Source organism: Rattus rattus, chromosome 1 (genome assembly GCF_011064425.1).
Source record: "Rattus rattus isolate New Zealand chromosome 1, Rrattus_CSIRO_v1, whole genome shotgun sequence".
NCBI classification, from domain to species: domain Eukaryota; kingdom Metazoa; phylum Chordata; class Mammalia; order Rodentia; family Muridae; genus Rattus; species Rattus rattus.
In genome coordinates this window covers 47876988-47904695 of record NC_046154.1, presented here as the reverse complement: position 1 = coordinate 47904695, position 27708 = coordinate 47876988, and the positions used below count along the sequence as shown (strand labels likewise).

The 27708-nt window shown below is 50.9% G+C and overlaps 1 protein-coding gene across 4 annotated transcripts in view; it reads left to right on the top strand.

The window, feature by feature from the left end:
* The first annotated feature begins 4142 nt into the window (after positions 1–4142).
* Ssbp3 (single stranded DNA binding protein 3) overlaps positions 4143–27708 on the top strand; it is a 136698-nt gene continuing 113132 nt past the window's right edge. For 3 of the 4 annotated variants that reach the window (XM_032901037.1, XM_032901023.1, XM_032901029.1), the window contains exons 1-4: positions 4143–4551; positions 5513–5585; positions 5805–5866; positions 8210–8294. In XM_032901037.1, the coding sequence (XP_032756928.1) occupies positions 4496–4551; positions 5513–5585; positions 5805–5866; positions 8210–8294 (276 nt within the window). In that variant the 5' untranslated portion in view covers positions 4143–4495. The remainder of the gene's footprint in view (positions 4552–5512; positions 5586–5804; positions 5867–8209; positions 8295–27708) is intronic. The other variant, XM_032901047.1, reaches the window with a different exon arrangement.

Genomic DNA, 27708 nt, shown 5'->3' with positions numbered 1-27708 from the left:
CCACAGGGCTGTGGGCTCAGACACACTGTAAGATAGCCTGGAATGTGACTTCCTATCTTTTCCCTGATTCTGCCTTCAGGCCTTTGCCGTGGACAGTAAAACCCTCGATGCCCAGACAGGACACGGAGGCTCCTCGTGGGCTATCTCTAGCCCAAAAGCTTCCAGCAAAACAACGAAGACCTGGAGACCAGGTCTCTAGATGCTGGAATTTGCACTCTTCCCAGGGAGCCCCTAATGCCCTTAGGGGAAATTCCTGCCCAAACCAGGGCGGACAAGGCGCTGGCCAAGGCTTCCTGCAGAGCTAGTGGAGGTTTGGAAGGTACAATCTCCGTCGGATTCCCTGGACTACTGGGGGCAGGAGGGGGAAGGGCTGGATGCTAAGCTTCTGTCCCAGCGGGCTCGGAGGGGAGGAGGGCTTAGCTTCCAGCAGCTGTGAGGAACACCACCAATAGAGCTGAGAACCAGCCAGAGGAAACCAGATACCCTGGCGTCCTTGGCAAGCAACCCAGCTTCCTTGGGTTGAGCTCACTGGCTTCAAGTCTCTCTCTCTCAACGGCTACCTTTTGAAGGCCTGGTCCTCTCCAACCCTCCCCAGTTTGCGGGAGAGGAAGAAGCCGGCTAGTTCTCCATCTGTCCCTGATCCTTGTTTCTTTTAGCATCATTGCTGAACGTGGCCGTCCCCAGTGGAATGACGAGCTCCCTGACCCCAAGGAGTGGAGTCACGTTTCTATGGGTGTGTGTGTGTGTGTGTGTGTGTGTGTGTGTGTGTGTGCTTAGTGAACCACACTCAAGTAAGGTGCAGCCTGGTGCATGGCACTCAGATCTGGGCAGCTGGGGGCGCACCTTACTGCAGCCTGGAAGCTTCCGGGTGGGGGGGGGGGGTGGGTGCACAGGAAGTCCCTCAGTAGGGTATTCGACCATCCAGCTGGAGGAGTAAGGAAGTCCTGTGTCACAGGAAGAGACTCCCAGCAGAGGGTTTTACAACAGTGTAAGCCTCACAGGATAAGTGGTTTTGTTTATGTTTGGGTTACTACTCTGGGCTCGTGGCAGCGTTTTCTACATAGTAGGTGTTTAATAAACAGGTTCTGAAACAAAGGGTTTGGGAAGGAGTTGAAAGAAATGGCTTGGTCACTTTGGGATGTGATAGTATAGTACTTCCAGGTGGAAGAGGCTGTGGTGGGCGGGGCTTAGCAGAGGGCGTGGCCTGATCTAATCCTATTGTGGGTGGTGTCAGTTTCTTATCTCTTCACCCAGCCGGGAGCTACTTCAGGCCTGGGGTGGTTTTTTTTTTTTTTTTTTGTTCTCCCGAGTCCTCTGTGTGTTGGGTCTGAATACACACAGGTATGGAACCTGTGCTGGGTTCAGGAGACACCCAGATGATTAAAATATTGGTCTTACCTTTCTGTCTGGTGTGGGAGACAGACGGTAAACAATTGTTTTACACAATGGGCTGGATGGGGAGGACTACTGTGTAAGTTCATTTGAACAAATGAGACTCAAGCCGACAGGATCGGAGGAGGGAGTTTTGTGGAGCAATGTTAGTTTTTGAAGAGAGGTGAGAGAAGGGGCTTGGGGAGAGAGGCATTCCAGGTAGAGGTGTCAGCCCAAAAATGTGCTCTAAGGGAGGTAGGGGAACCTTGTGGGAAAAGATGTTAGGGGCAAAAAGGCCACCTCTGGGTGCTTGGGCCTGCTTATGATCTGACTAAGATTCTGGATAATTGCCAGCTGCAGCGTGCTAGCTGGGGCTGGAGAAAGGTCTGTTCTAGGGAACCCTTTAGTCTCTCCATCACCAAGCGCTAAGACACCTCCCTCTGGTCTCTCTGCCTAGGTTCTCCCGCTGTTTTCTTAGCCTCCATCAAGGACCCACCAGCCCACTCGGAGCCTCACTTTGTCAAGCTTCCACAAAGGGCAGACCACAGGGATTCTGAACAAACAGCCCCCCTCCCTCTCACACATGTTTAGGAAGGAGGGGCCAGTCCGTTTGCAAGGGAGAAAAAGCAAGAGGAACACTGACCTGGTGGACCATCGGACTACCAAGAGATTTAAAAGACCCCCTCCCCCCAAAACCTTTGCCAGCTGACAGGCGAGGAAGTGGAAGAGCAAGTGGCCCCGAGGTCTCTCAGCCCTTGGGCTGCTAGGCATGGCCAACCCGGAGAATGCTTCGGCAGTGAGCCCCCCGAAGGGCCGTGCCTTCCCTCCCCCAAGATCCAACTGGTCCTCTTATCTGCGGGACCTCCAGATACCGATGAGTCAGTGTGTTGACAAGCCATCCCTGGCCATTCCTAGCCCATCAAAAATGGAAGGAAGTCCAAAGGAAGGGTATGAGCAGACCGATTTAATTAGCGCGGGCTCTAAAGGTACCTTAAGTTGGCCCTATTAAATTAAACTGCCTAGGGGAAAAATAACTGTAATTATTTCCTTTTCTCTCCTACCACTGTACTTCAACTCCCAACCTCCACGCTTCTCCCCTCCTTGACAAGACAACCTTTAAACTAGGGGCTGGCACAGGCATCCCCAAACTAGGTCTCAGCGTTTCCCTTTTTCTGCCCTTCTTCTGTTTGAGCTCTGGTTCCTAGCAGAGAGCAGAGTCCAGAGGGGTCCACAGTGCTTGGCTATATTCTAATTCAGGGAGGCTGTTACAAGAGTAGAACATTTTTCCAAAAACGCACCCGGAGTCTCCTTCCTGAACCAGTGCAGATCCGTTTGCTGGGGGGGAATTTCTTTAAAAAAAAGAAAAAAAAAACCTTTTCTCTCTTCTGCACAGCAAAATAAGCAAACTTTAATGGTAGGGAATTATTGTTTATTTTGTTGAAATCTAGTTCTGAGTTTTCCTACTTAAAACGTGTTTTCCCCAGGACACTGACCTATCCTTTAATTGTTTGGTGCGAGGCATGTTAGGGGGAGGGGCGTTACTTGTTTATTGGAACAGCGCAGTTAAAAAAAAAAAATCAACCTAGGCTAACAGTTTCAAGGCTCCCCTAAAGATGTATCCAAACAGGCAGCCAATCAGCGCTTACACAGCTTTTTCTGCTTGACTCTTTTAAAGAGACAGTACCGACTATGTTTTATCACATTTAAAGAGAACCGCGCTCTAAAAACAGTATGAAAATGGGGGAGCCATTTCTTATCTCACCAGTTTTTGATTTGGAATCTCCAGTGAGAGAACACTGCAGGTTTTTGGGGTCGTCCAGTGGACAGAAAGGAGTCGTGAGCAAAAAGCTTGGTCACTCTGCCAACCCCCCATTTCCCATTGTACACCTGGGTCATTGACAATGGAAGCTTCCCCTCCCCCCACGCCCGACTCTGGTCCCCCTACTCTCCAATTTAGCTCCATTTATTTGAAGTTTGAGATTTCTGCGGCGCGCACTCCGAGTCGCGAGGCGTCCAGGTGACGTCCCTCATCCAAGCGGAACCCTTTCCCGTGGAAAGGCGAGGGGCTAAACTTGCCAGGGTTAGCAAACCTCAGAAATTTGAGAGAAATCACTCTCTTTCCTTCTAGTCCAAGACTCCTTTCCCTTCCTACAGATTGCCTGGGGCACGCCAAGGGCCATTTTCGCGCGGCTCCACTTTGGGGTTTCCCAAAGTATTTTAACGATCTAGTAAAGAAGCAGCCGCGCGCTTTGGCGCCAGCTACCGCTGCCCAGCTCCGCGTGCAGCCCTGGCCGGGGCTCCGAAGGCAGGGCTGGGCGCAGGCAGCCCGGGGTGGGGCAGGGAGCAGGGCCGGCCGGGGTCCTGGCCCGCTGAGGGAAGATCAACGCGGGGAGGCGGGGGCGCTGGGGGCCAGGACGACGCGGAAAGGGGCGCGCCGGGCCAGCCGGGGTCCGCGCCTCTCTCCGCGCCTGCTGTCGCAGCGCCCAGTCCCCGCCGCGCCGGCCGGGTGCTCCAGTTCAGGCCCCAGCCCCTCGCGTCGCCGCCCCACCCCAGCGCCAGGGCTCGCCCCCCGCTCCCCCGGCCGGGGCACGAGCGGGCAGCGGCTCGCGGAGGAGGCGCAGCGGGACTGGCGCGGCCGCGCTGACAGGCGTCCCTCCCGGCCTCCGGGCCCGCCCCCGCGCGCCGATTGGCCGCCGCGGCCGTCCGTCGGGGGCGTGGACGCCCGCCGCGCTCCTGCCGGGGCAGCCACGTTCGGTTGAGCCGGCAGACCAGCGGCGGCGGCGGCAGAGACAGCGGTGCTGAAGGCGCAGAGGGCGGCGCAGGCGGAGCCGGGTGGCGGGCGCGCGGGCCGCGAGCAAGCGAGCTGCAGGCTTCGGGCGGGCGGCGGCGCAGCTCAGGCCGAGCCGGCGCGGGAGGAGTTCCAGGGCGATGGGGCCGCGGCCGGGGCTGACGCTTTGACAGCTGGAAAGAGCGCGGAGCCAGCTCCGGGGAGGGAGGGAGCGCGGCGAGCGGAGTGCGAGCGAGCGGGCGAGCGCCGGGAGGGGGCCGGGAGCAGGGCAGCTCGGGAGACCGGACGGTAGCGGCGGCGGCGGCGGCGGGCTCGGCGCCCTCTTCTCTGCAAGCCATGTTTGCCAAAGGCAAAGGCTCGGCGGTGCCCTCGGACGGGCAGGCTCGGGAAAAGTAAGCCTCTCGCGAGTGGGGCCGCGCCGCGGGCGGCGGGAGGCAGGTGGGCGCGGGGGTCGCGCTGCCTTGTGCCCCTGGGGCCCGGGTCTCTGCCCCGCGACGGCGGCGACGGCGGCGTGGAGAGCCCATTGTTGGGCGCCGGCGGAGGCTGGGGCACCCTGAAGGGGCGGCAGGGCAGCGGTGGGCGAGGGTAGTTGGTAGGCGCGCGGCTGAGCGGGCGCGGGGGCCCGCGACAAGGGTGGGCGAGGTCCCACTGTGAGCCGGTGCGCTCGGCCGGCCGGGCGCGGGGGCCTTACTTTGCCCACCGAGTGCGGGCAGGGGGCGCGTGGCTTTCTGCAGCCCCGAAGGCTCCTTTTGTCCGCCCGCGGCGTGAGGACTGCGTGCCGGGGGCTTTGTTCGCCCGGGAGCGCTCTCCCTACCCAGCCAGCGGCCTCATCGTCAGCCCGGTGCGCTCCGGGGCGCCCTGGCTGGGCTGGGCTGGCGGCGCCGGCCTGGCCCCAGGCTTGGGGGACAGTTGTTTGAGGGGGAGATGCTGAGGGCGGCGCTTTGCTGCCCTCTCCAGAGCGCGCCAAGTACCCGAACTGGGACCGAGTCGGTCCGGACCCCGAAGCTAGGCTAAAGCAGCGAGCTGAAGTGATCTGGGAAAAGGAGGGTGGCTCAGGGCTCTTGTAGCGGCTTGCGAGTTTGTGAGACCTAGGTGGGTTTAGTCCCAGTGCCACTTGGAAGTTCAAGTTTGGGGACCTTTCTCCAGCTCCCGCGGCTTGGTGGCAGCTTGTCTCTGGTACCCACCCACTAGCAGTTCTGACTCGGATCCTGTCTGGGGTAATAGGTACTTACGTCTTGTCATGGCCACAATGGGATGGCACAGACCGGGCTCACAGTCACTGGCAAGGTCCAGAGCAAGCCTTAGTGTGATCTGACCCTTCCCTCTCTCTCTCTGCCTCTGCTCACTTTCCAGGTTAGCTTTATACGTCTACGAATATTTACTGCACGTAGGAGCACAGAAATCTGCACAGACCTTCTTATCAGAGGTGAGTGGGACTCCTCAGCATCCAGTTTCTTGACACCCCCTCCTCCCCACTATTCTTAGAGCCTTTGTTTTCAGGAGCAGCCACTGTGGCCACCATTTTGAATTTTTATCACCTTTTGGCATTTATTGTTAGTTGGTCTTCACAGCCTTTTGGCTGGGGAAGGCCCTGCGGCCCCCTCCTTTCTGCCCCTCTAAGCTGCCTTCGTTCCTTCTTTTCTAGATTCGATGGGAAAAAAACATCACACTGGGTGAACCGCCTGGGTTTCTGCACTCGTGGTGGTGGTAAGTTTGCGTGATAGTTTTCTGTGTGTTTTGTTCTGAGGCCCGGGTCCAAGTGAACAAAGACAGGGATCTGGAGCAGGTCTTCTACCTTTGCCTCTGCTTTCCTTGGAGCAGGCACCTCTGGGTGACCCGACGAGGCTTGGCAAGGAAGAATGGGCAGAAGAGGCTGCTGCCCGAAGTTGTTGCTGGTTTCTCTGCCTGTGGGGAACTGAACTGAATCTCTCTATGCTTTTCCTTCTCACTCTGGGGCACCAGGCAGGGGGCTCAGAAAGAGCTGGAAGGGTTTTTGTCAATCCTGCATGCTGCTTTAATTAGAGGAGTGGGGGCAGGGCGGGTGGAGGGGACACCAGGTCCGCTCTGCAACTGGCCTGTCCCTTACGTTTTCTTCCACAAAAACGCCAAACCTTAAGAGACACCCATTGGGCCTTTTCCAGGGACCCTGAATAAAGCAAGAAGGGCCGCACTTCCTGTAGAGACACTGATTCAGACTGACTGGACCTTCCTTTCCTCTGTCTCCCCACCCCCCAGCATCCCTGCAACCACAAAGCCTTACTTTACCGAGAACCTTAACCAGCCAGAGGTGGCCTGGCAGGAGGCCTGCAGCTTGCTCAGGGCTGGTTCCTCTTATCTTTGACCCTCTCTCCAGGCCTGAGCAGCCTCTGGTCTTTTCTGCAGGCCGGAGGGAAGGATAGGGTCAGAGCCTTAAGCAAGTTGTCTCGTGTGTGACCTGGATGTCTTGTGGGGCTGATAGGTGGACTCTTTCACACCCTTTTGAAAAGGAAAGGGGCAGGGGAGGGGGAGGGGGAGGGTAGCTTTTGGTATTTTGGTGGAGTTGAGTCAAACATAGTGTCCTGTTGGGGTGTTAGCACTCACCTGTCTGCCAGCTCAGGATCCTGTTTCAAGGCCCTTTGAACAGCGGGAGGATGAAGTGTCTGTTCTAACTTGTGCAGAGAAAATGAGTTTTTAATGGCTTCTGCCAACCTCCCAACTGCCTGGTCGGAGGCGGCGGCCGATGTGGCGCAAGGATTCCACCTGCGGGAGTGGGTGATAGGTTGGCTGTTGGAGGTGAGCGTGGTGATGGGATTGGTGATTCTGGTTGCTCAGGATCTTGTAGAAACTTGGGCTTGTGAGTAAAAGTTATTTTGAGGGTGCTGGAAATTAGGGTGTCTCAAAGTATTTGCTGTGTGGGGTTTCCCGGGGAGAAGCTTGGAGGGGGAAGGAATGGTCCCCAGGCTCTGTCTGCAGTTGTGCAAAGACCTGCTTTTCCTGTGGCTCCTGGAGTCTCTTGCAGCTTTTCCATCCTTGTTCCAGGAATGGGAAGTTGGCTCAGGCTGTGGTGGCTGCCAGTGGTTGTAGTCTTGTTTGTTGGAATGCTTACTCTGTGGCTGTTTTGGGGGAGCTGAGGAGGCCTTGGATCAGATTGGATTGGATGGGATGGGCTTTGTTCCAGGCACACCTTGAGGGTGGTGCTTTCCCTTGACAGTGGAGTTTGCTGTGATGGGGCCAGCAGCATTGGACCACAAATCAGATCAGACCTCAGTTTCAGTGTTCACTGTGCCCTTCAATCTGGTTCTGTCTGGGCTTTGGTTCTGGTATAGGGCATTTCTAAGGTCCTGGGTTTGTGTAGCACTCTCACAGTTAGACAGCACTTGTGTTTTTGTTGTTGGGACTGTGGAGTGTTGGCGTGACCATATAGAGTTAAGAAGGGTCTTGAGTGCTGTGCCCTGGACCTGTGCTGTGCCCGCTTACTCTGTACTGGATGGGTGCTGTCTGAAGAGGTCCTTCTGCTGCTTGGTGAGAGGGGTAAGGTTCCTGGTTGTCACAGCTCCTTCCTCTTTGGCTCACAGACAGGTGGTGGTGCAGGCTAAAGGATTAAGAACCCATAAGACTCCCCTCATTGCTGGAGTCGCCCAGATTGCTCTGCAGATGAATCATAGTTGTGCCCTGACTTTGACAACTCACCTTTTTACAACGTGCCGCAGCCATTTTGGGTTGGGGTGGTGAAAAGAAGAGATGGGCAGAGTCTCATTCAGATTGGTCTGTGGACAAACCGTGGGCGGGCTGTGCTTCAGGGTCTCCTAACCAGTGATAAACAGTGTGACTGATAGGAGGTGCCTACTACAGAGGAGCTGCCTGCATGGGGACGGGGACTATTACAGATGTCTGGCTTGTCAGGAGAGGCAGTGTCCAGTTGTTTTATGGGCTGAGTTTGTCCAGTGCTGTAAGGGAGGATGGAGCCCTTGGGAGAGCGGTGCTATACCGTGTTTCCCGCACCCCCCCCCCCCCCCGTTGTATACACGTAATAATTAGTAACCTGATCTTACTTTGTTTTTCTGTTTGCAGTGTATTTTGGGACCTTTACTGTGCAGCTCCTGAAAGGAGAGACACTTGTGAACATTCAAGTGAAGCAAAAGCCTTTCATGATTATGTGAGTAACAAGTTTCTAATCCTGGCAATAATTACAGGGTTGGATGGCTCTAACTTCTTTAGTATCAAGAGCAAGCGCACAGCCAACTGGCAGTGGTCTCTATTTCCTCCTTGCCTGCCTTCCTTCCCGGTCTCCTACCCACCTGCCTCTGTTGCCTGCCTCCTTATACCCTCCGTCCCTGGTGTTGAAAGTTGAGGAACAGCATTTCATCACTTACACGGTTACATGAACGAGGCAGATGCCTGTCTGGAGGGGGTTTGAAGACTCAGAATCATGTGGGGTTTGTTAAGAGTTAGCTGGGAGGGGGCTGGTTGGTGTTGTCTGAAGAAAAAAAGTGACCACAACCAGAAAGAAAGTAACTGCGGAACTTGTATTTTAGACTAGAAGGGGTGGTGGAGCAGCAGTGCTGTGGCGTGGACTTAGCTCTGTTTTCCGGAGGGCAGCCTTTCAGTGTGTATACGTCACACACAATGTGGGGTGCTCATGCGCACACACAGCGTGGGGTGTATGGGGTCACAAGTGTGGGGACTCATACTGCTCTTCTCACGTGATGTGTACTGTAAGGTGAAGCTCACTGTCCTTTGTCTGAATGCTCTATATTTAATTATACTTATTCATATTATATGCATATGCACATTTGAGTTGGGTGTATGTGTGACATTTGTGAAAGTGGAGGTCAGTACATCTTGGGACTCAGTTCTGTCTTCCCACTATGTGTGTCCTGGGGCTCAAACCTAGGTCCTAAGGTTTGGTGGCAGGTGTTGTTACTGGGTCACCAATCTCGCCAGCCTACTAGGGGTTGAGGGGGACAAGGATGGAACACAGATAACTGCTAGGTTGGCCTAGAACTCAGTATGTAGATGAGATTGACCCTGGATTTTTAGCAATCCTACCTCAGCCTCCTAAGTGCTGAGATTTTAGCCACCATGGCCAGCTCAAAGTTTCCTTTGAGAGCAGATAGATTTTACCAGCGAGTCTTCTCTCCCGTTGCTGACTATCTACCTGGATACATTTAAGGTTCATGAAGCCATTACAAGGAAGGTATCTGTGCGGCAATGCTGTTGTGTTTTATTAAATGCACACTGAACCAACCTGGGTTCAGGTGGGCAAACTTTATGATTTGATGAAACAGGTGGTTCAGACCTGTCAGGGAAGAGTGGCGTGAGGAGAGAGAAGTATCTCGACGACTTCCACCACTTCTGGGTTTTGCTTCCAGTAGGCACTGCAGGTGATCGTGTACAGATGTTTGTGACACCCACGTAAGTTTGGACTCGTGTGAGGTGTAGGAATAGTGCTCTCATTCTAGGAGTAGGAACTGGTGACCAGTGTCAGGGCCCATCTTCTTGGTTAGGTCATTTGCCTCTTTTGCGTGCTGAGTTTGAACCTGGCCTAGGAGACGACGGTTCATAGGTGGTCAGTTTCAATGAGGTGGGGGTTGCCATGGTGAAAATGGCTCCTGTTACAGGAGTTTGAGTTACAGTGAGACTGAGCTCACTGGCTTCCCAAGTGATCAGTGTGATGGGATTTTGTTGTGCCCTGGGGTAGGAAGCTGAGGAATGTACTCAGTTCTTGTGTCTTCTCCAGGCTTGGGAAAAAAAGCTGGGAGTGGTACTTCCAGCCTGGTGGACTCTTAGCTCTAAAAGGGACAGGTGACTGCTGTCATTCTCATGATGTGGTTCTGGGAAGATAGGCAGTGATGATGATGGTGGGGCTGAACTTCTAAACTGGAGCTTGCCAGAAGCTGAGAGGTACAGCAGTGGAGTGGAAAAGTCAGCGAGCTTCCCCTTATACCTAGCAGAGGACTGCCTCCTACCTGTCACCCCTTCAGAAGAACTGCAAACAGCCAGACCCACCTTGCTAGTCTCTCACTACAATGCAGACAGTTTCATTTTAGAGAGGAAGGTAGGATGGGAGTGTCTGTTTGAAAATTCCCTGCCCCATGCTAGGGATCAGACTCAGGGCCCGGCATGTGCCAGGCAAGCGCTCTGCCACAGAGCTATGCCTTCCAGTTGCTTAGACCAGTCTTTGACAGACATCTATGTTCTTCACAGAAAGTCACATATGCTAATGATTTAAAAAAAAGTTAGTGTGTTTATTTCCTCGTTTATTTACTTGCTTAGAAGAGTCGCACTGTGTGTCTCTGGCTATCCTGGAATTCACTAGACTAGGCTGGCCCCTGCCTCCTGAGTGCTGTGGTTAAAGGCATGTACCACTACTCTCGGCTGCTTGTTTATTTACTATATGTATGCATGCCGGCATGAGCTAATGTACACCATGCTCATAAAGGTGCTATAAGGATCAGACGGCGTCAGATTGAATCGGCCACAACTGGAATTACAGATGGCTGTGAGCTTCCTGAGGTGGGTGCTTGGAACTGAACTCAGGTCTTCTGCAAAGCAGTCAGTGCTCTTGACTGCTGAGCTGGCCTTCCTGCCTGCAGGCGATGACTTGTCGCTTGGTGCTCTGGTGGGTGGCGTTGAGATTCTCTCTGGCAGTCTGTGGTTTGGTCTTGTGTCTTGAGTGAGATGGCAGTGGTAGAAGTGCATGTGCGCTTGCAGCCTGCGCCTTGCTCAGGAATGGCAGTCGAATCTTGCAGATCGCTGAGGTTGGCATGACATTTAGAAGATGCTGCTAAGAGATGAGGTCATCCTAGTTGGGGGCCCATGATTCATAGGTTTGCAGCTCAAGGCCTTTTTCCCTTAAATTGGGATCAATCTGATGTGTCTGTGACCTAAGTCAGGTCACAAGGGAGAAGGAGCGGTGTGATTGAGTGGAGACTACTCTCTTCCCTTCCCCTCCCCTCTCTTCTTGTCCTCTCTCCTCTTTTCTCTCTCCGTTCTCTTTGAGACAGGGTCTCACTATGTAGGAGTGGGTACTCTAGAATTTGTTTTTTATATATATATATATACACATATATATATATTATATTATTTTACGCTTGTGAGTATGTTGGCTCTTGTCTTCAGACATATCAGAAGAGCGTTTTAGATTTCATTACAGATGGTTGTGAGCCACCATGTGGTTGCTGGGAATTGAACTCAGGACCTCTGGTAGAATAGTCCGTGCTCTTAACTGCTGAGCCATCTCTCCAGTCCTAGAATTTTTTATACAGACCAGGCTTTCCTTGAACTCAGAGATCTGCCTGCTTCTGCCTCTTGAGTGCTGGGATTAAAAGTGCTGTTGGAAGGCCCTGGGATTTTCCCTACACTAAAAAAAAAAAAAAAAAAAAGAAGAGAAGAGAAGAGATACTGAAGACAATTAATTATGTTGTTGTTCTGTTTTTCCCTTTCATTTCTTCATCTAGTTTCTCTATTCCTGTGTGTGTCACTGAGTTAGACTTCTCCCTGAGAAGATTCCAGTAGCTTAGTTATTTCGTGTACATATGATGTGTGAGCGTGGGTGGTTGTATCACAGTGTTTGGGGGGTTCAGAAAGTGGTTTTCAAGGATCAGTTCTCATACCCTGAGTTCTGGAGATTGGACCTACTGAGCCGTCTTGCTGGCCCCATGTAGGTGTTTTTCTCTGTTTAATCCTTTCTGTCTTTCTAAGACCTCCTTGGAAGACTGGCTCTCACTGTGGTAAAATTCTCAATTCTCCTGCCTCAGCTTCCCGAGTAGCAGGGGTTATAGACCCCCAGCTATCATGCACAGCTCTCAAGGACATCTGTGATTGGTTTCTGCATTTGGTCATCATTCCATTTTAGTCTCTGTAAACGCCACCTGCGTGTTGCGTCAACATTTGCCAAGTATCTGGCTGTTTGCTCTTACTGCCCTTGCTCAGTTACTCTGCCATTAGAGGAAGCAGGCATGCTGCTGGCTCCGTCCTGTAGATGAAGAAACTGAGGCAGAGGTTAATCGCCCCAGGAGAGTTAGAATGTGCACACAGCTCCTGGCTTCTAACAGCTCCTGGCACAGGCACGAAGCAGGTTCCACTTGCTAGCATGATCCTGGCTAACTTTTTAGATTTTCCTTTTTGCCTAGAGCTCCCTTTTTACTGTGGCGTAGGCTGGGAGCTGTTTATCTCTGTAGCGTATCTAAGGCCGTCTACCTTCATAGTAAGCACACACTGATGGCAGAGAGGGAGGGAGCTAAGAGGAGGGGTGCAGGTGATGGTGGGGAGGGAGGGGTAACCTGGACTAGGACAGCTCATCATTATTGGGAATGTTCTTCAGATGCTCAGTTCTGTGTGTCATCTTGAGCAAGTGGCAGCTTTAATGTCAGTTAGACAAGGACGGCGTGAAGAGTGTTTCCTGGCCCTGGGTGCTGAGCCAAGGAGAGTCAACAGTTCTGACAATGTAGAAAAAGTGTCTGGGGCACCTCTTGGCAGGGGGAGGCTCTCCAGTTCAGAGGGAAGGTGTGGGTCCTTGGTTATTGTACAGAGTAATATTGTCATCTCCCTCCAAAATAGGAAGGGTCAGGTTGGGTGATCTTGAGGGTCCCTCCCAGATCAAGGCCAGATCTGTGGATCCTGGAATGAGCCAGGTGACTCAGCAGGGAGGGGGTTAAACTGTCCTTGATTTGCTGGGTTTTTATTTGAGTCATTGTCTATTTTCCGCCTCACACCTGGCGGCTCGGGTTTTCCTGGCTCGTTTAGAAGCCTTGAAAGCCCTGATGTTTGCCACATGTGCACAGAGTGATAGTGGTTTTGAGTCTAGGGTGGACTTTCCTGAGAATGGGTTTGTTCTGAGTACCTGAGGTCACAGGAGGAGTGACTGGTTCCCTGTATAATTTCTCCCAGGCTTAGCAGTGTTTCCTAAGAGAGATGAGGAAAACCCACAAGGCCCGCTGGGGCTCCCTCTGGGTTTCCTCTGACAGGGTGGCCTGTTAGTGTCCTTTGTGTTTGTGTGTGTCTCGTTCCCAGTGTGGGCTGTAGGATGGGTCTGTGGACAGAGAAGTATTTTTGGTGCCTTTACCTCTAGTGGTCCTCTTCGTCCTGTGGTAGCTGTTGTATTTTCTGTTTGGCAGCAAGAAAAGCCCAAAGTAGGTTAGTGGTCCTCAAGTGCTGGAGAACTGGCACACCTTTGGACGTCCAACTGTGGTTGGGCTTCATGGCTGCCTCGTTGGTTGGGTTTTATTACTACTGAGTCTCACTCCAATTTACACATGAAGCTAGTACCAGGCATTTCGGTCGCTAGTCTAGGAGAGCTGAGGTCTTGTGTCCTACCTGACAGTGTTAACTGTGCTCACCTGGTCCAAGCTCCCTGAAAAACGGGAGATGTTGCACTTGACCAGAGTGTGCCCAGCACCCAGGGTGTCCATATCCATTCTCTGAGGAAATAACAGAAGAAAACGGGAGACCCTGTAAGAAGAACTGCCTAGTCAGAGGCTAGGTGAGACTTGACCCATGGAAGGGGAATCTGTCATGGTAAAGTGGCTCTTTGCTTTTGCCAGAAGTAAAGTGATAAAAGCCACCGACTTCCCTTTCTAGAAAATTCCATGTCCTCATAAAGGAGACTTTGTTTATGATTTTAGGAGGTTCATGGATTATTGCTCCAAAAAAGCCTAGATCCCTATTTCTCACAGTGAAGAATTTGGGCAGTATAGTAGTCTTGTGTTCCTGGGACTGTGGCCAGATTTCCTTGCTTGTCTCAGTTTCTCTGTTCTGAAGACCTGGGCCCCTTTCAGTGCGTGCCCCAGCCCCCTTGTGAGAGGTGCTTAGCAGAGGGAGAAGTGTCTGAGTTGTGGGTGTGGACAGCAGCTGGGGTATTTGTGGCTGTGTGGCTGGGGTCCAGTGTCCTTGGTGGGTTTGAAATAGCAAAGTGATATTTGAGAGGGCTCTCCTTGGATATGCTGAGCTGAGGTCCCTGCTGGGCAGGGAGTGTCTGTGCCTGCCAGGGCCCACTGGGAGGAGAGGGGGCTGAGAGGTGGCAGTGGGTGCTGCAGCTGGGCTCTAAGGAGCTGGAGGAGTGCTGGCCTCTGTGATAAGCCAGCCTAGCTATCTGGCCAGAGGTCCTGGCAAGTTCAAGGCTTGTCTTTGGCTTTGACCCTTGGCACCCTTGTGTGGCAGATGAAAAACAACAGAATATACACAGTTGTGGCCCCCCTTGCCCCAGCTTTATATTTGTATTGAATCCCTTCCTTGGGCTCCCACCCTGTCCTCTGGAGTTCTTCTTGCCCCCAGAGGCTGCCAGACTCCTCTGTTAGTTAATTAAACATTAAACGAGGAACTGGAATTGCATTTTGCCAGAACCCAGGCAATGTGACCACTGTAATGGGTTTCAAGTGGCTGCAAGACCCCAAATGGCAAATCCTTGCCCTTTATTTAAGACAGGAGGTGGAACGAGGGGGGGTTGCGACAGTGGGGACCCAAACAAAGTTTTTGGCAGTGGTCACTCCATTTGAACTCCCAGACCAGCAGTGTGCAGCAGCCTCTCGCACAATGCCATCTTTGTTAGCGGAGCATTTGCAAACTTGGACTGAGAGTTAGCCCTGTGCCAGCCAACACTTGGAGGGAGCTGGGAGACACCCAGTTCTATGTCCCTTAGGTCAGCTCTGTTTGTAAGGGAGGAGGGCTCTCCAGTGAGTACTGCGATGCTGGACCCCTGTCTTCTGAGCGCGTATTTAACCCTTAAGAGGAGTCACGGCATGTGTATGCGGGTGGATGGTGGGTGGTGGGTGGGTACGTGTGCTTGTGGCTTGTCAGCTATGATAGCAGAAATGTTACACTAGCTATAGCCTTCGTAGTAGTGTCTGAGGGGTTTAGAGTATTTAGCAGAATTAATCTTTCTTAGCTTGGTAGTAATTCTGACCACGGCAAACTGCGTTAGACGATTCACATAAACTTCTTTAATATCCGTCATTGGGAGCTTACAGCAAATAGACAATCGTGGTGGTTGTTTTTGATTTGTCAGGGTTGGGGTTTCCTATGGCTTTGACTAGATGAGTTGTAGGAATGGATCTTTCCACAAGATGCCTTTCTTTTCCTGGGCTCGGAGCCTCTGGATTTGGATGAGTTTGAGCTCTGGCTTGGACTTGCCCCTGACTTCATGTGCATGGTTGCTGTTTCCTGTCTAGATGTCCTTTGGGTTCATCTGTTATCCCATCTGGATGTAGGCTAGGGAATGGTAGCTCCTGCAGGGCTGTGAGGGCTGTGAGAGCGAGGGTATATAGCACATGTTTATAAGGTGGGATGTCTTCCAGCTAGTGCTTGCAGAGTTTGATTGTTCTTTATAGTCCTGACGTTTTGCTCAGAAAACTTACTGTACTGCCTTGTCAACAACAAGAACAAGTTGACCCCTTATGAAAGGATCCTGTGTACTTGACCGGCCTCAGTATGCCCATCTCTGCCAAGGCTCCTCTGGTGTGTTCCAGGTTCCTTCCCTCCCGCTGTCTTGTCTCACTCCCTGCACCCTCATGAGGGAGTGATAAAGATTCCCCTGAGATGTTCCTGCCTCTTATCTATGTTGGACAGTATCCTGGACCACGCCTGCTTGATCAGCTACAGAGCCCAATGGGGAGGCCCAGGGGCTTGTGGGTGGCATTAGTAAGGGTCTAGATCTGCATGTTAGTCTCAATGTCTGTGTTAGCTTTGTGGTCCTCCTCACTGTAAAACATGGACAAGGCCTGTCTTCCTGCTCTCTGCGGTGAGAAGAAAGGCAGGAAAGGTATCCCTGGAGGGTTGTGGTGCTGTGTAAATGTGCCTAGGTATGAATAGATTAGAAGCCCCTAGGTCCTGGGCTGGCAAGCTGGGAAGAGAGACACTGAGGAAGCTAGTTTGGTCTCTGTATTTCTGGGGTAAAACCCTATGTGACCATGCACAGGACACTGCCCACAGTTGCCAGACACCTGCCCTGCTTTGCTGAAGAGCTGGAGGTAGCCAGAGTGTGAGCAGTGCTTGCAAAGGGTTGTGTGCAATCTACTGTTGATGTCAGTGGAGCATCAGGGCTGCAGATGGTCCAACCGTCACTAGTCATAAGCACATCAGACAAAGAAAAGCCAGAGGGAAAGATGTACACATGCTTCATATCATCCCCAGTGGCTCTCAGGCTGCACACTCAAGCAGGAGCCAAGACTTCCAACACTTGCTAGCCGTGTGGACCACGAGCACCTTAATTAGCCTCTGTGCCTCAGTTTTCTTAGTCAGTAATGGGAGATGAAGCCACATACCTCTCAGCGTTATCATGTGGAGTAAATAATTTGTGTGTGTGTGTGTGTGTGTGTGTGTGTGTGTGTATGTATGTGTATGTGTATGTGTATGTGTATGTATGCGTGTATGCCTGTGTGCGAGCACACACAGAATGCACATACAGTAAGTGCATACTCATGCCAGGCATATTCTAAGTTCTTTATTTGTGTATGCTTGTGATCTTCCTGATTCTGGGAATTCCTGCTTTCTGACAGATGGTGTTTGGTGGTTGATAATGGGGAGCAGAGGGACTTAGTGTGAGGGGTGGAGTCCAGAGAGGCTTGTCCTTTGTTTACATGCCCACCTGTTGATTAGCTCTAGGGCCCCTGGGGTCCAGGGGGCTGCAAGAGATGGATGGGGGTGGAGGTCTTGTATGTATAGGTTCCATATCAATGTGTTACAAGTGCTGCCAGCCCACACTTGTGCCCATTTCCTCTGCTGCTCTAGGAGCCTGGAACATGCTCTTTCCAGCCTACCTTGGCTCTTCCTTGTGGTCCTACCTGATGCCACCTGATGAAGTTTTGTTTCCCTGGGCACTGGTTCTTCTGATGGTCGGGTCTCCCACGGGCCTGCCGCTTCTTCTCCTTCTTCCAGGAAGTTGGAAATACTCTGACTCACTTGTCACATGTGGCCTAGAAGGAGAATTATCTGAGTCAAGGTGGAGTTTCTTTCTTTCCTTCTTTAGACCCTTGAGGGACTTCATTTTTGCCTCCTCTGCCACCCCGATCCTGGGGCTGATTGTAGCATCTTGAATAAACCCGTGGTCAGTGAGCCAGACTCTGTGCCCTGAGAAATGAGGAGGATTTGATCCTTGCCCAGGACTAAGTGTGTTAAAGACGTTTTAATGAAGAGTGACAAGTGGCAGGAAGTGGCAAAGCATTGTTTCGCAGACGGAGCTATGACCCATTAGTGGATCTTGAATGAACTTAGTGGGTCATGGCTGGCAATTCAAAAAAAAAAAAAAAAGGAAAGAAAGAAGCAACTGTTGGATCACAGAGTAAACATGAGAGCTACTTCTGGCAACCTCCGTTCAGTGATTTATGAGTGCACACAAGTGTGTGTGTGTGCCCTGTCTTAACCGTGTAAAGCTGTCTCAGTGCAGGTCTCAGCCTGAAGTTCTCCAGCTACTGGTCCAGCGAGAGCCATTCCTTCAGATTGGGTGATTTGGGTCGAGTGGTAGGCAGTGGCTGGGCCTGTTCCCAGATCTGTAATAAGGAAATAGCGCCATCAGGTCCCGGGTTGTAGGGTGCTTGGCTCCTTTGTTTCTGCAGCTTACTGTTGAGGTCTTAGTATGTTAAATGCACGAGCGGTGCTCTACATGTTTCTTGCGTGCTGAATAAGTGTACCTCCCACTTGGAGGGATGGGGTGTGGGCAGGTCTGGGAGGAGTTAGTGGTCTCACTTCTAAGAGGCAGAGGGGAATGGTTTCTTGAGCAGGCCTCATGAGTTTGCCGGGTGGCTCACCACAGACAGCTCCTCCTGCTTGCCTTAGGTTAGGGGCGTCATTCTCACATGGAGAGGATTGGCTGAGTAGTGTCCAGGTTGTGGCTGTAGGAATACTACTAAGAGAGGGTCTGTGACCGTCTGTGACCCAGGTTGGCCCAACCTCCCAAATCCCCTCCCCCGCCCTTGGTGACTGGACAGGCTGTGTCCTCTTTGTGTTGTAGGGGAAAGCACTGAAATTAAGTTTGCTTCCCAGTTCTCTGCCTCTTGAGTCCCTTGAGCCTGAGTTTTCCTCTCGTCATCTTTCTCAGTCATAGAAGGCTACCTGAGAGGGGGCTCTGCAGTAACAGTGGACTGGCAGAGTGGTTGCTTGGTGGGCAAGTTGTCCTGGGTGTTGGAAACTTAATGCGGGGTTGTGAGCAATGCATGGGTTTGGACTAGGATGGCCAGGGTACAGTTTGGATTCCTCCTGACCTGAGGGGGTGGGGGACACGACTCATTTGGGCCCTTTGTGCTGTTGTTTGCTCTTAAGTAAGAGGCAGACAGTGAGGTGAAGTCAGGGCTAGCTTTTCTCTATCCCTAGCTTTTTGAGTCACTGTACTGGCTGCCCCTCTCCTCTTTTATCTTTATTTTTGGGACAAGGCATTGAGGCTGGCGTTAAGCTCGCTGTGTCATGGAGGCTGACCTTGGACTCCTCCTTTTTGCCTGGGTCAGCATCCCATGTCCTGCACTTACTGCTGTGTACTACCTCTGCTGGCTTGGGACCTCTTCAAGAATTCTGTTTCATGTTTGAATTGACCATCTGATGGAATACTGTTCAAAAAGGAACTGCTAGGTTTCCAGATGGGGAAACTGAGGCTTAGAGCCTGGTGGTAACCCTGCTGGTTTGTGACTGCCCAGTCCCAGATGCCTGTGGTAGACACTGACTCTAGACACTGTACCTGCGGGTCTGGCTAGTGTGCCATACTTCAGGAATCTGGCAGCTTTCTTCTTGTAATGCCTGTGGCTTTGGCTACCCAGCCTGTGCTGAGGAGGCAGATGCCCAGTGGGCAGGCCTGGTGTCAGGCGTGTGCGAGTGGCTGGTCTTTTCTCCCTGTCTTTTAGAAGGCGTCCAGTAGAAAATGTTATCCTCTCTCTGGAGGCCCTTCTTTCTGGCAGCGCTGCCTGCCAGCTCTCGCTCTGCCTGCCTGCCTGCCTGCCTGCCGCTTGGGTTACGTGAGGTGGTGCTGGCCGGGGCTCTGGGCACAGGTTCTGTTGAGGGTCTGCAAGCCATGAGCCGCTTTGAAAGGGATTTTACAACATGGCAGGGAATTTCAGCCACCATGTTATCTCCGAATTGGCCAATTGATGGCTTCAGCCGAATGAGCGTTTCGGCAACCAGGAAGCCAATACAATTTGAGTTAGTTGTGATGGCTGCCACTTTAAATACCACGGTGAATTTCTGTCAGTGAGCTAATGTGTGGAATAGGGAATTGCAGAAAACTTGATCACCAGAGTGCTCCGGTCGATTCTGACCCCAAGCTACAGAAAATGAACTTAAATCTAGTTGACTGTCACCACATACTTTCTTTGGCATTATTTTGCTGGCAGCATGTTCGTCAAAGGGAACTAGGTGGGGATCCCAGTGCTCGCCTCTGGCACCCCCTGATTTTAGAGAGAGGCAATCCTCTGTGGGTGCTGAAGCCCTAGGCAGTCCAGATGGCGGTTTTGTGGTGAGGGACAAATTACTAAATGATGGCATTATGGCTCACTAATAACCCCCCCTTAATGAAGGCTACAAGTGTTTACTGAGCACTAACTATGGTTACAGACCAGGTGGTGGTGGTGGTGGTGGTGGTGGTGGTGGTGGTGGTGGTGGTGGTGGTGGTGGTGGTGGTGGTGGTGGTGGTGGGTCTCAGGTAGTCTTTTTTGGTCTATCACTTAACTATGTAGACCAGGCTGGCCTTGAACTTAAGAGTTCAGTCTGCCTCTGCCTCTTCATGTACCACCATGCCCAGCTTAAAAAGTATTCTCATTCCATTTTCTTCTGAGAATGTAGGATATTGGTTCTTATTTCATGAACATAGAGCTAATAGTAGCAAGCAGTGAGTGCTAACTGTGCGCTCTATACTGTTTTCGGGTAGACTTTGTCTATCTTTCAGTGATCCCGTGGTGGATTATTTTGTTTTTGTTCTTATTTTGTACATGAGGATATGGAAGTGTTTGGAGTGACTCAGTAATGTCAGAAATAGCCTTAAACTTAAGTTCTCATTCTCTCTCTCTCTCTCTCTCTCTCTCTCTCTCTCTCTCTCTCTCTCTCTCTCTCTCTCTGAGATAGTTTTGTGTATCCTTGGTTGGTCTTGACCTTGGCTGTGTATCTGAAGGTGACCTTGAACTACTGATCCTCCTGCCTCTACCTCCTGAGTGCTAGGGTTACAAGCTTGCCCTGCACTTGGCTTTTGAAATGCAGAGGATCAAACTTAGGGCTTTGTGCGCTCCCAGGTTCTGTTTTTCCTAATCCACTCTGTTTCTGTGCCATGCTGCCTTCCTAAGAGTTAGCACAAGTGTGTCTGATGGCATACTCCTGTGCTCCTAGCACTTACGATGCTCAGAGAGGTAGATTTCCACAAGTGTAAGTTCTAGGCTATTCTGGCTGCAGAGTGAGACCCTATCTCAAAGAGCCAAAGCCAAAACAATCCCTGAAAACAAGCAAGCAAGCAAACAAACAAAACAAAACAAAAAAAACCCTCGAACAACAACAACAACAACAACAACAAAAACCCTACCCAATAAACAATGGGCTTAGGAGCAATCCTGAGAGCCTTGGGCAGGCCCAGGTCCCTCCTGTGGGAAGAGGGACTGGCTAGTTTTTAACAGCCTCATCTAAGAAGAAAATGCCTGGATCACTTGCAGGAAGGGTTTTCTTGATGTTTCAGTTGAGCTGAGCCATTAACGGCTTGCACCATCTCTCTAGCCCACAAAGGGTCCTGTCTCTCCTTGCAGGGCCCCTTTTCCTCATTCCCCGCTGCTCTTGTGGACTACATGCTTGAACATATTTTATTCATGAGGACATTGCCCATATCGAGTCATCATTAATTAATTGTTAATGTGGTGTCAGGACTTGAACTCAGAGCCTTGAGTAAACTAGACAAGTTCTATAACTATTCTCAACCCACCAGCACCATTAATTTGATTGTCTGAGTTTTTGAAACAATCTTTCTATGTAGCCCAGGATGGCCCTGAGCTCATGTTCCTATGCTTGCACTTGCCGGAGTACGGGTGCGTGCCTCCCAGTCCCACCTCCAGTTCCCACTGGTTTTAATGAAGCAGTATAAAATAAAAATGTAGATGCTGGTCAGGGCTGCTTAGTAGCTCCAGGAAGCCAGCTGGGGCTCACAAGCGAGTACAACTGTAGTGAGCAGAAAACACTCCCAGCAAAGGCAGACCTGAGTGTCGTTGAGCTTAGATTAGTACCGACGCCTCCAGCATCCCCAGTGAGGTTTTCTGGAGGCCTGTTGGAGTCATTAGGCGGAGGACCTTGGCTCTGCCGGGTGTTCCCCACTGATCAGCAGTGTTGGTGGCACTGTCTAACTTAGTCCTGGCTCGGGAAAGTCAGAATGCAGAATTGTCTCTGACAGGATCACCTGACTGACCCTCTGAGCCAAGAGAGCTCAGGGTGCAGAGTGAGGGCTGTGCATGCAGAGTCCAGGGCTGGCTGTGTGTACACTTGGAGAGCTGGAGGACCCATGCTCCTTGAGGATTGGAGCTGGTTCCTCCCCGAGGAACTGGCTCGGGACAGCAAAGTCCCCAGATTACCCAGATCAGCTTTTTTCTTTCTTTCTTTTTTCTTTTTTTTTTCCTTTTTTTTCTTTTTTCCTTTTCTTTTTTGCGGAGCTGGGAACCGAATCCAGGGCCTTGCGATTGCTAGGCAAGCGCTCTACCACTGAGCCAAATCCCCAACCCCCCAGATCAGCTTTTCTAACAGACCTTCCTTCATAGAAGCTGTCAGTGGATTGTTGGCTTCTTTCTAGGCCGTGGTTTCCATAGCATGAGGCTAGCAAGGGATAGAAGGGCAGTCTCTGAAATAATGGTGACCAGTATTTAATTTACTGAACATTTTATACAGGACCAGTACTGTGTGTGGGTAATATTTAATTCCCTTAACACTCTCCAAGGCAGGGGCTGTTATGATCCCATTTCTTGGATGAGGGAAATCAAGGCTCAAAGAAGAGAAGCTAGGAGCCCATGGCCATGGCCTTATTAGGAGTCAGGACTTGCTCTCAGGGCTCCACATGTAGCCTTTGAGCGACTGCTATATTGACAAACTCTGGGATGGTTTTGGGAGATGGGTCCTCGGGGAGACTGTTCTTTGAAAAAAATTGGAACATTTCATTACAGAAACGTGTAAATGAGTGTCTTGAAAAAATGTCAGTGACAGTTTGCATCTCAGCGAGATGAATGCAGATAAACCTATTTTGACTGTTAACTTATTTTGTTGCTTAAAAGCCAGTGACACGTAGCATTGAATTTATTTTCCTCCACGATGTTAAGTGTTTGCCACTTCTTGAATGACTTGTGTGAATTTGGAAATTGTCTTTTTTGGAAGTGGAGGCTGCTTCTGCACTTAGGTTGGCCTTCGAGGGGCTCGAGTTGGGTTTGTTGGGTGCAGGTGTTCTAGGACGTGCCTGGGAGCAGCATAGGTACCTGCGCCTGAGAATAGAGCCAGGGCTTGTCACTCAGAAGTTAGGGTCATGATGCAGAGCCCATCGCAGGAGTCTTTGTGACGGAAAGCCTAAATATTTATTCTGTTCTGTCCCTAATGAAAACAAATTGTCAACAGTTGTTCAGTAACTGACTAAATTAAAATCTGTAATTAGTCAATTAGATTAAAGAGTTGGCACAACCTGATTGTATCATGCTGCTTAGGTTATTAAGAGAAAGGGTGTGATTTTTAATTACTGAATGCTAATTTTGACAGTTTCAAATAGAAACAGACGTGGTTTCCCCCTTTCCCTAATTCTCAATGGTTTGGAAAGTGAAGGCACTCAATGTTTAAATTATGTTTTTTTTTGAAGGCAAATAATCCAAGATGGCCTTCTGTAGGGTGGGGGGATTTGGGTGGAGACCCATGTTGGATCTCTTGAGGGTTGCCTGGAAATCCATCCCTTCTTGAAGGAGGTGTGCCATTTCTGCTGTGAGAGTGTGGGTCTTAGTTGGAAGTGATTGATCTGTAAGTTCTCTTTTGGGGTTCTCCAGTGTTGTACCTTGTGCACTCATGGGGGAGGGGGTCGTTTTTTTCATTCATTCCTCTCTCTGTAGGCCTTACTGTCTAATACTGGCTGGCCTCACCTCAGACCTGATCTGTAGATCAGCCTGGCTCAAACCCACTGAGATCTGCCTTTCTTTGCCTCAAGGGCTGGGACAAAAGGTGTATCCTAGTACCTGACTGGCTCGCCCATGTTTTAGAAAAAGATTTATTTTTATTTTATGTGTAATGTATAAATGATTTACCTATATACATGTGCATGTAACATGTGTATGCCTGGTGCCCGGGAAGGCTAAGAGAGAACATCAAGATTTCCTGGAACTGGAATTACACAGAGTTGGGAGCCTCCATATGTGTGCTGGGAATTTAGTCTGGATTCTCTGGAAGAGCGGCCATTGCTTTTGACCTCTGAGCCGTCTCTAGCCTGGAGCTCCTTGTTTTTGAGAAAGGTTCTTGCTAAGTAGCCTAGGCTTGCCTCAAATGCCTGATTCTTCCATGGCCTCCCAAGTTCTGGGATGCAAGATGTGTACAGCCGTACCTTGCTGTTCGGAGACTTTTTTCTGTCCTGTAGTTTAACAGACTGAATTCAGCAGGGAAGCTGCATGAATGAATTATTGGGGAGGGGGACATCCTGGAGATGTCAGTTTGTTCAGGAAAGGGCGAAGATTTGTGTAGTGTTTCTGTCTGTTGGTACTCAGTGTTAAATGACTGCTTTTCTCTATGGGAAGTTCTGGGTGGAACATGAGTTTTGCCTTTTGGCTTTGGGGAGTTGAGAGCTGAGGGTTTGAGGTACCATTTATTAGGCTTTAGGATGAGGTAGGGCAGGCAAGGGCTTATGCACAGCAGGAAGGAGCAGCCTTCCTTGGGAGGAAGATGGATCAGAAGGCAGCTGCAGATTATGGGACTGAAGTTAGAAAGTCCAAGCCAGAGAACATAGGGAGAGTGTGGTAGGCTGACTTGCACATGGAGTGAGACTCCTGTCTTAGTGTCCTGGGCCATACTGTACCAGTCCCTGGGATACAGGGATGAGGAGATCTGAGCTCCTGGGCCCTCACACAACTGCCTGTTCCCACTGGCTCTGTTCCTGTGGATTCATGCTTGGATTCATGCTTCGGGGGCTGAGCTTCTCAAGCCTTGTATGAGACGTTAAGTGGGAAGGTACACCACCTATGCTGCTGCCTCGAGGCCTGGCTGGAGCGAGGGGCTGAGACCCATGTCAGCTTGCAGCCCTGGTGTGGGCCCTCTGCATCGGCCTCCTGTGCCTCTGGTGCTGAACTGATACAAACCGTACAGAGGGACAGAGTCACAGACACTACCTGGAGTGGTTTTCTTGTGGCCATGTCTTCATTATGCTTTAAGTTTTACTTGTTTATTAGTGTATGTAGAGGTTGGAGCACGTGTTTGTGAAATTGGTTCTCTCCATCCACACTCACTTTTCCTGTACATCATACTTAGGTCTCCAGGTGTACGGGGCTAACACCTTTACCTGCGGAGCCATTTTGCAGCTGTCATGATGCATGTCAAGTGCCAACACTCCTTAGCTTTCAGGAGTTCACAGTTCTTGGTGATCTAGAAGGTATTTTTCTTTGCCTGTCGTGGCTGGCAGACAAGGGGTGCTTGGGAGCTAAGGTGGGAGCAGAGGAGGCTTGTGAAGGGCCACAGCCTGGTTCCATCCAACAGGGCCTCTGCTCACTGTTTGCTCTGGTTTCTACCTCAGTGTCTTCATCTCACTGTTTGCAGTGGCTGCTTGGGAGAAGGAGTGAGAGAACCGTAGAAGATGTTTCTAGAGTCAGAGTAAGAGCTGAGGTAGGCATTGTTCCTAGGAAAATCTCTTCTATTGGGTAGAGCTGTTGTAGAGCAGTTAGAAGTGGGAGTGAGAAGAGTGTGTTCTGAACTTGGGGTTCCTCTTTCAAGCCAGGCTCCACAGGCATGAAACCCCCATAATAGGTGCATGTGTGTGCGTGTGTGGGTGCGTGTGATGATGCAAGGTCAAACCCCCATAATAGGTGGTGTGCATGCATGTGTGTGTGTGCGCGCGTGAGTTGCTTGTTGGGGAGGGGGTTGTCAGAAGAAGAAAGGAAGTGACAGTGTTAGTAGAGAGTTTATTTTAAAGGCCTCCCCACTGATAGATTTGTGGCTCTGTGTAAATAGGGAAGTGTGTAAACCTTGATTCATTTTCTCCTGAAGTCTGTTTTGGTTGAGTAAGGAGGATAGGGACAACCAAAGGAGCCAAGTCCCTTCAGGTCAGAAGCAGCTGTATGTCCCCAGAGCATGCTGTGTCTGAAGGGATGGGAACCTCATGTTGCCTCCATGGAAGGGTGGGCTGGACTGTGGGTCAGTCAGTTACATGGATGGTTGAGCAAGGTCTCTGCCCTGGGATGACTTCCTCCTTCCTTCCTGGCCTAGAGTTTGCTCTTTTCTTTCAGTCAGGAAACAAGTTCTCCCCTGTCCTTGCCCAACCTGCTCGAGACATGGTCTGGTAGCTGGCAGTGGCCAGTGTAGAGCTAGGGTGTGTCTTACACTGGAGGCCTGCGTGAATCTGCTCAGGAATCAAACTTTCTGGGAAGACACAGTGGAAACAGAGGTGACAGCAGGCAGAGGCTCAGTGCACTTACCTGTTGGAAATATAAGTTGAAGAGCAGAGATACATGCTTCTCTGTGTTGAACTAAAACTGACTTTCTTGTTGTTGGCTGGATGGAATGGAACTCCTAAGACTTACGTTAAGCATAAGGCAGGAAGCCCCGCTGCCTCAGGACCTTTGCACGTGCTCTCCAGCGTGGATCACTTTCTTTAATTCTTTCTCTGTCTGGAGGAGTCTGATTCTCTTTACGTGTCTCAGTTTAGATGTCACTAAGTTTACGGAACTTATTAGAGTCCCCTTTGAGTTGCAGGGGTCAGAGACTGCTGGTAGATTTAGTAGTGGGCTCTGAAAACTCTGGATCTTACATACAGTGGACTCCCAACTCATGTTTGCTGAGGCTGCCTGCCTTCCAGTGTAGCCGTGTGTAGTCTGTCGTATTTGAAGGCTTCCTGAGGTCCTGGAAGCTCTCAGCCAGTGCAGGGTTGTCGCTCTGGTGTTTGCCTTTCTTCTCTGAAGTAGGCCTTTGACATATCGACAGAACGTTATACGTGAAGTGCCCTTAGAGCTGTGTAGTAAAAGGCTCATTCCTCACTTGACCCAGCCTTCAGCTATCTCCCGAGACTCCGAGACTCATGGCCACTCCTGCCCAGGTTTTGCTTGTTTTAGGTGGACTGTGGAGGGAGGTGTGTGTGTGTGTGTGTGTGTGTGTGTGTGTGTGTGTGTGTGTGTGTGTGTGTGTTCTGGAATCCAGCACACTTCCCTTACCTCTGAGTCTTAGTGGGGTGCTGACCAAGCACGATGGAAGGCGCTTTGGTTCTGATCATCCAACTGCCCTGAAGGTCTGTATGGAAATACTGTATTATTTGGCTCTGTAAGTCAGGGTTGTGGGTGATTTTTATCAGGCCTTTTGAGTCTACAGTTGACCTTTGCTTTATCTGTAAAGACTCCTGTTTGCTTAGCCAAGGATAAGCAAGAAGATTCCAGAGTGGGTGGCCCCTCCATGGGCCCTGGGTCTTCGTATGCAGCTTCTAATTGGAAATATTTTATCTCTTTTTCTGGGAGGGGGTTTAGCCACGCCCTGGCGTAGAAAGAAGCTTATTTCTTCAATTCCATTCAGGCCTTCTCAAACTTTGAAATGCATATTCCTTTAAACAACCATTTCCTATTAAAACTGTTCCAGTTCAGAACTTTTCTGTCCAAAACCATACCTGGGGGCCATCCCAGGTGTTTGTTTCCTTTGTGTATTTAGTTTGTCTAGTCCTTCATTCTTTTTAAGTACCTGATGCCTCTCTGTGTGACCCCAGACTGGAGAGATGTTGCTGCAGTCTTTGCCCTCACATGGCCTTTAGTGCCCCTTCCAGTGCTCAGGGCTTCTGTGCTATCTTTCTGGGTCATGTGGGCACTCCTCCGAGAAAAGCAGAGGATACCTTCCTGCTTTCTTGACTGCTGTACTTCCTAGGAGACCATCCTTCCTCGGCCTGTCCTGACACCCTGGCTGTGCTGTGGGTCAGCTTTGTGATGGGGGCCAGCTCTCTGACTCCAGAGTGCTCTGCTTCTTTGTTAACAAGTGATACTTGCCCTTTGTGATCCCAGTACAGGTGGGAGCTGAGCTGAGCTGACCTTAACGGTTGGAGAGCCCAGAAAAAGTGGGGGTTGCTCTCAGAAAGACCATGTGGGGATGTGGTTAGAACAGCAGTGCCATGTTATTCTAGAAATGATGAAAACAAAAACCACAAAAAACCAAAAACCCCAAAACTGGCTTTTGGAAACTGATATCCCAGAGAGGCTAAGTAGACAGGATGCAGGAGGCTCTAAGGACTCACTTCTCTCACTTTAGATAAAAGTTTTTTAGGTTTTACTTAAAACACAGCATTCCCTGTCCCCCTCAGCTCCCCACTCAGGTTGGGCATTTTTATCAGGCCCTGGGAGCCACCTAAGGCACAGGTGCTGCCCACAGACCCCCCTTTGCTGTGAGTCAGCAAGCTTGTCCTGGAATATCTCTCCCTGGTGAGGCAGGGTGTT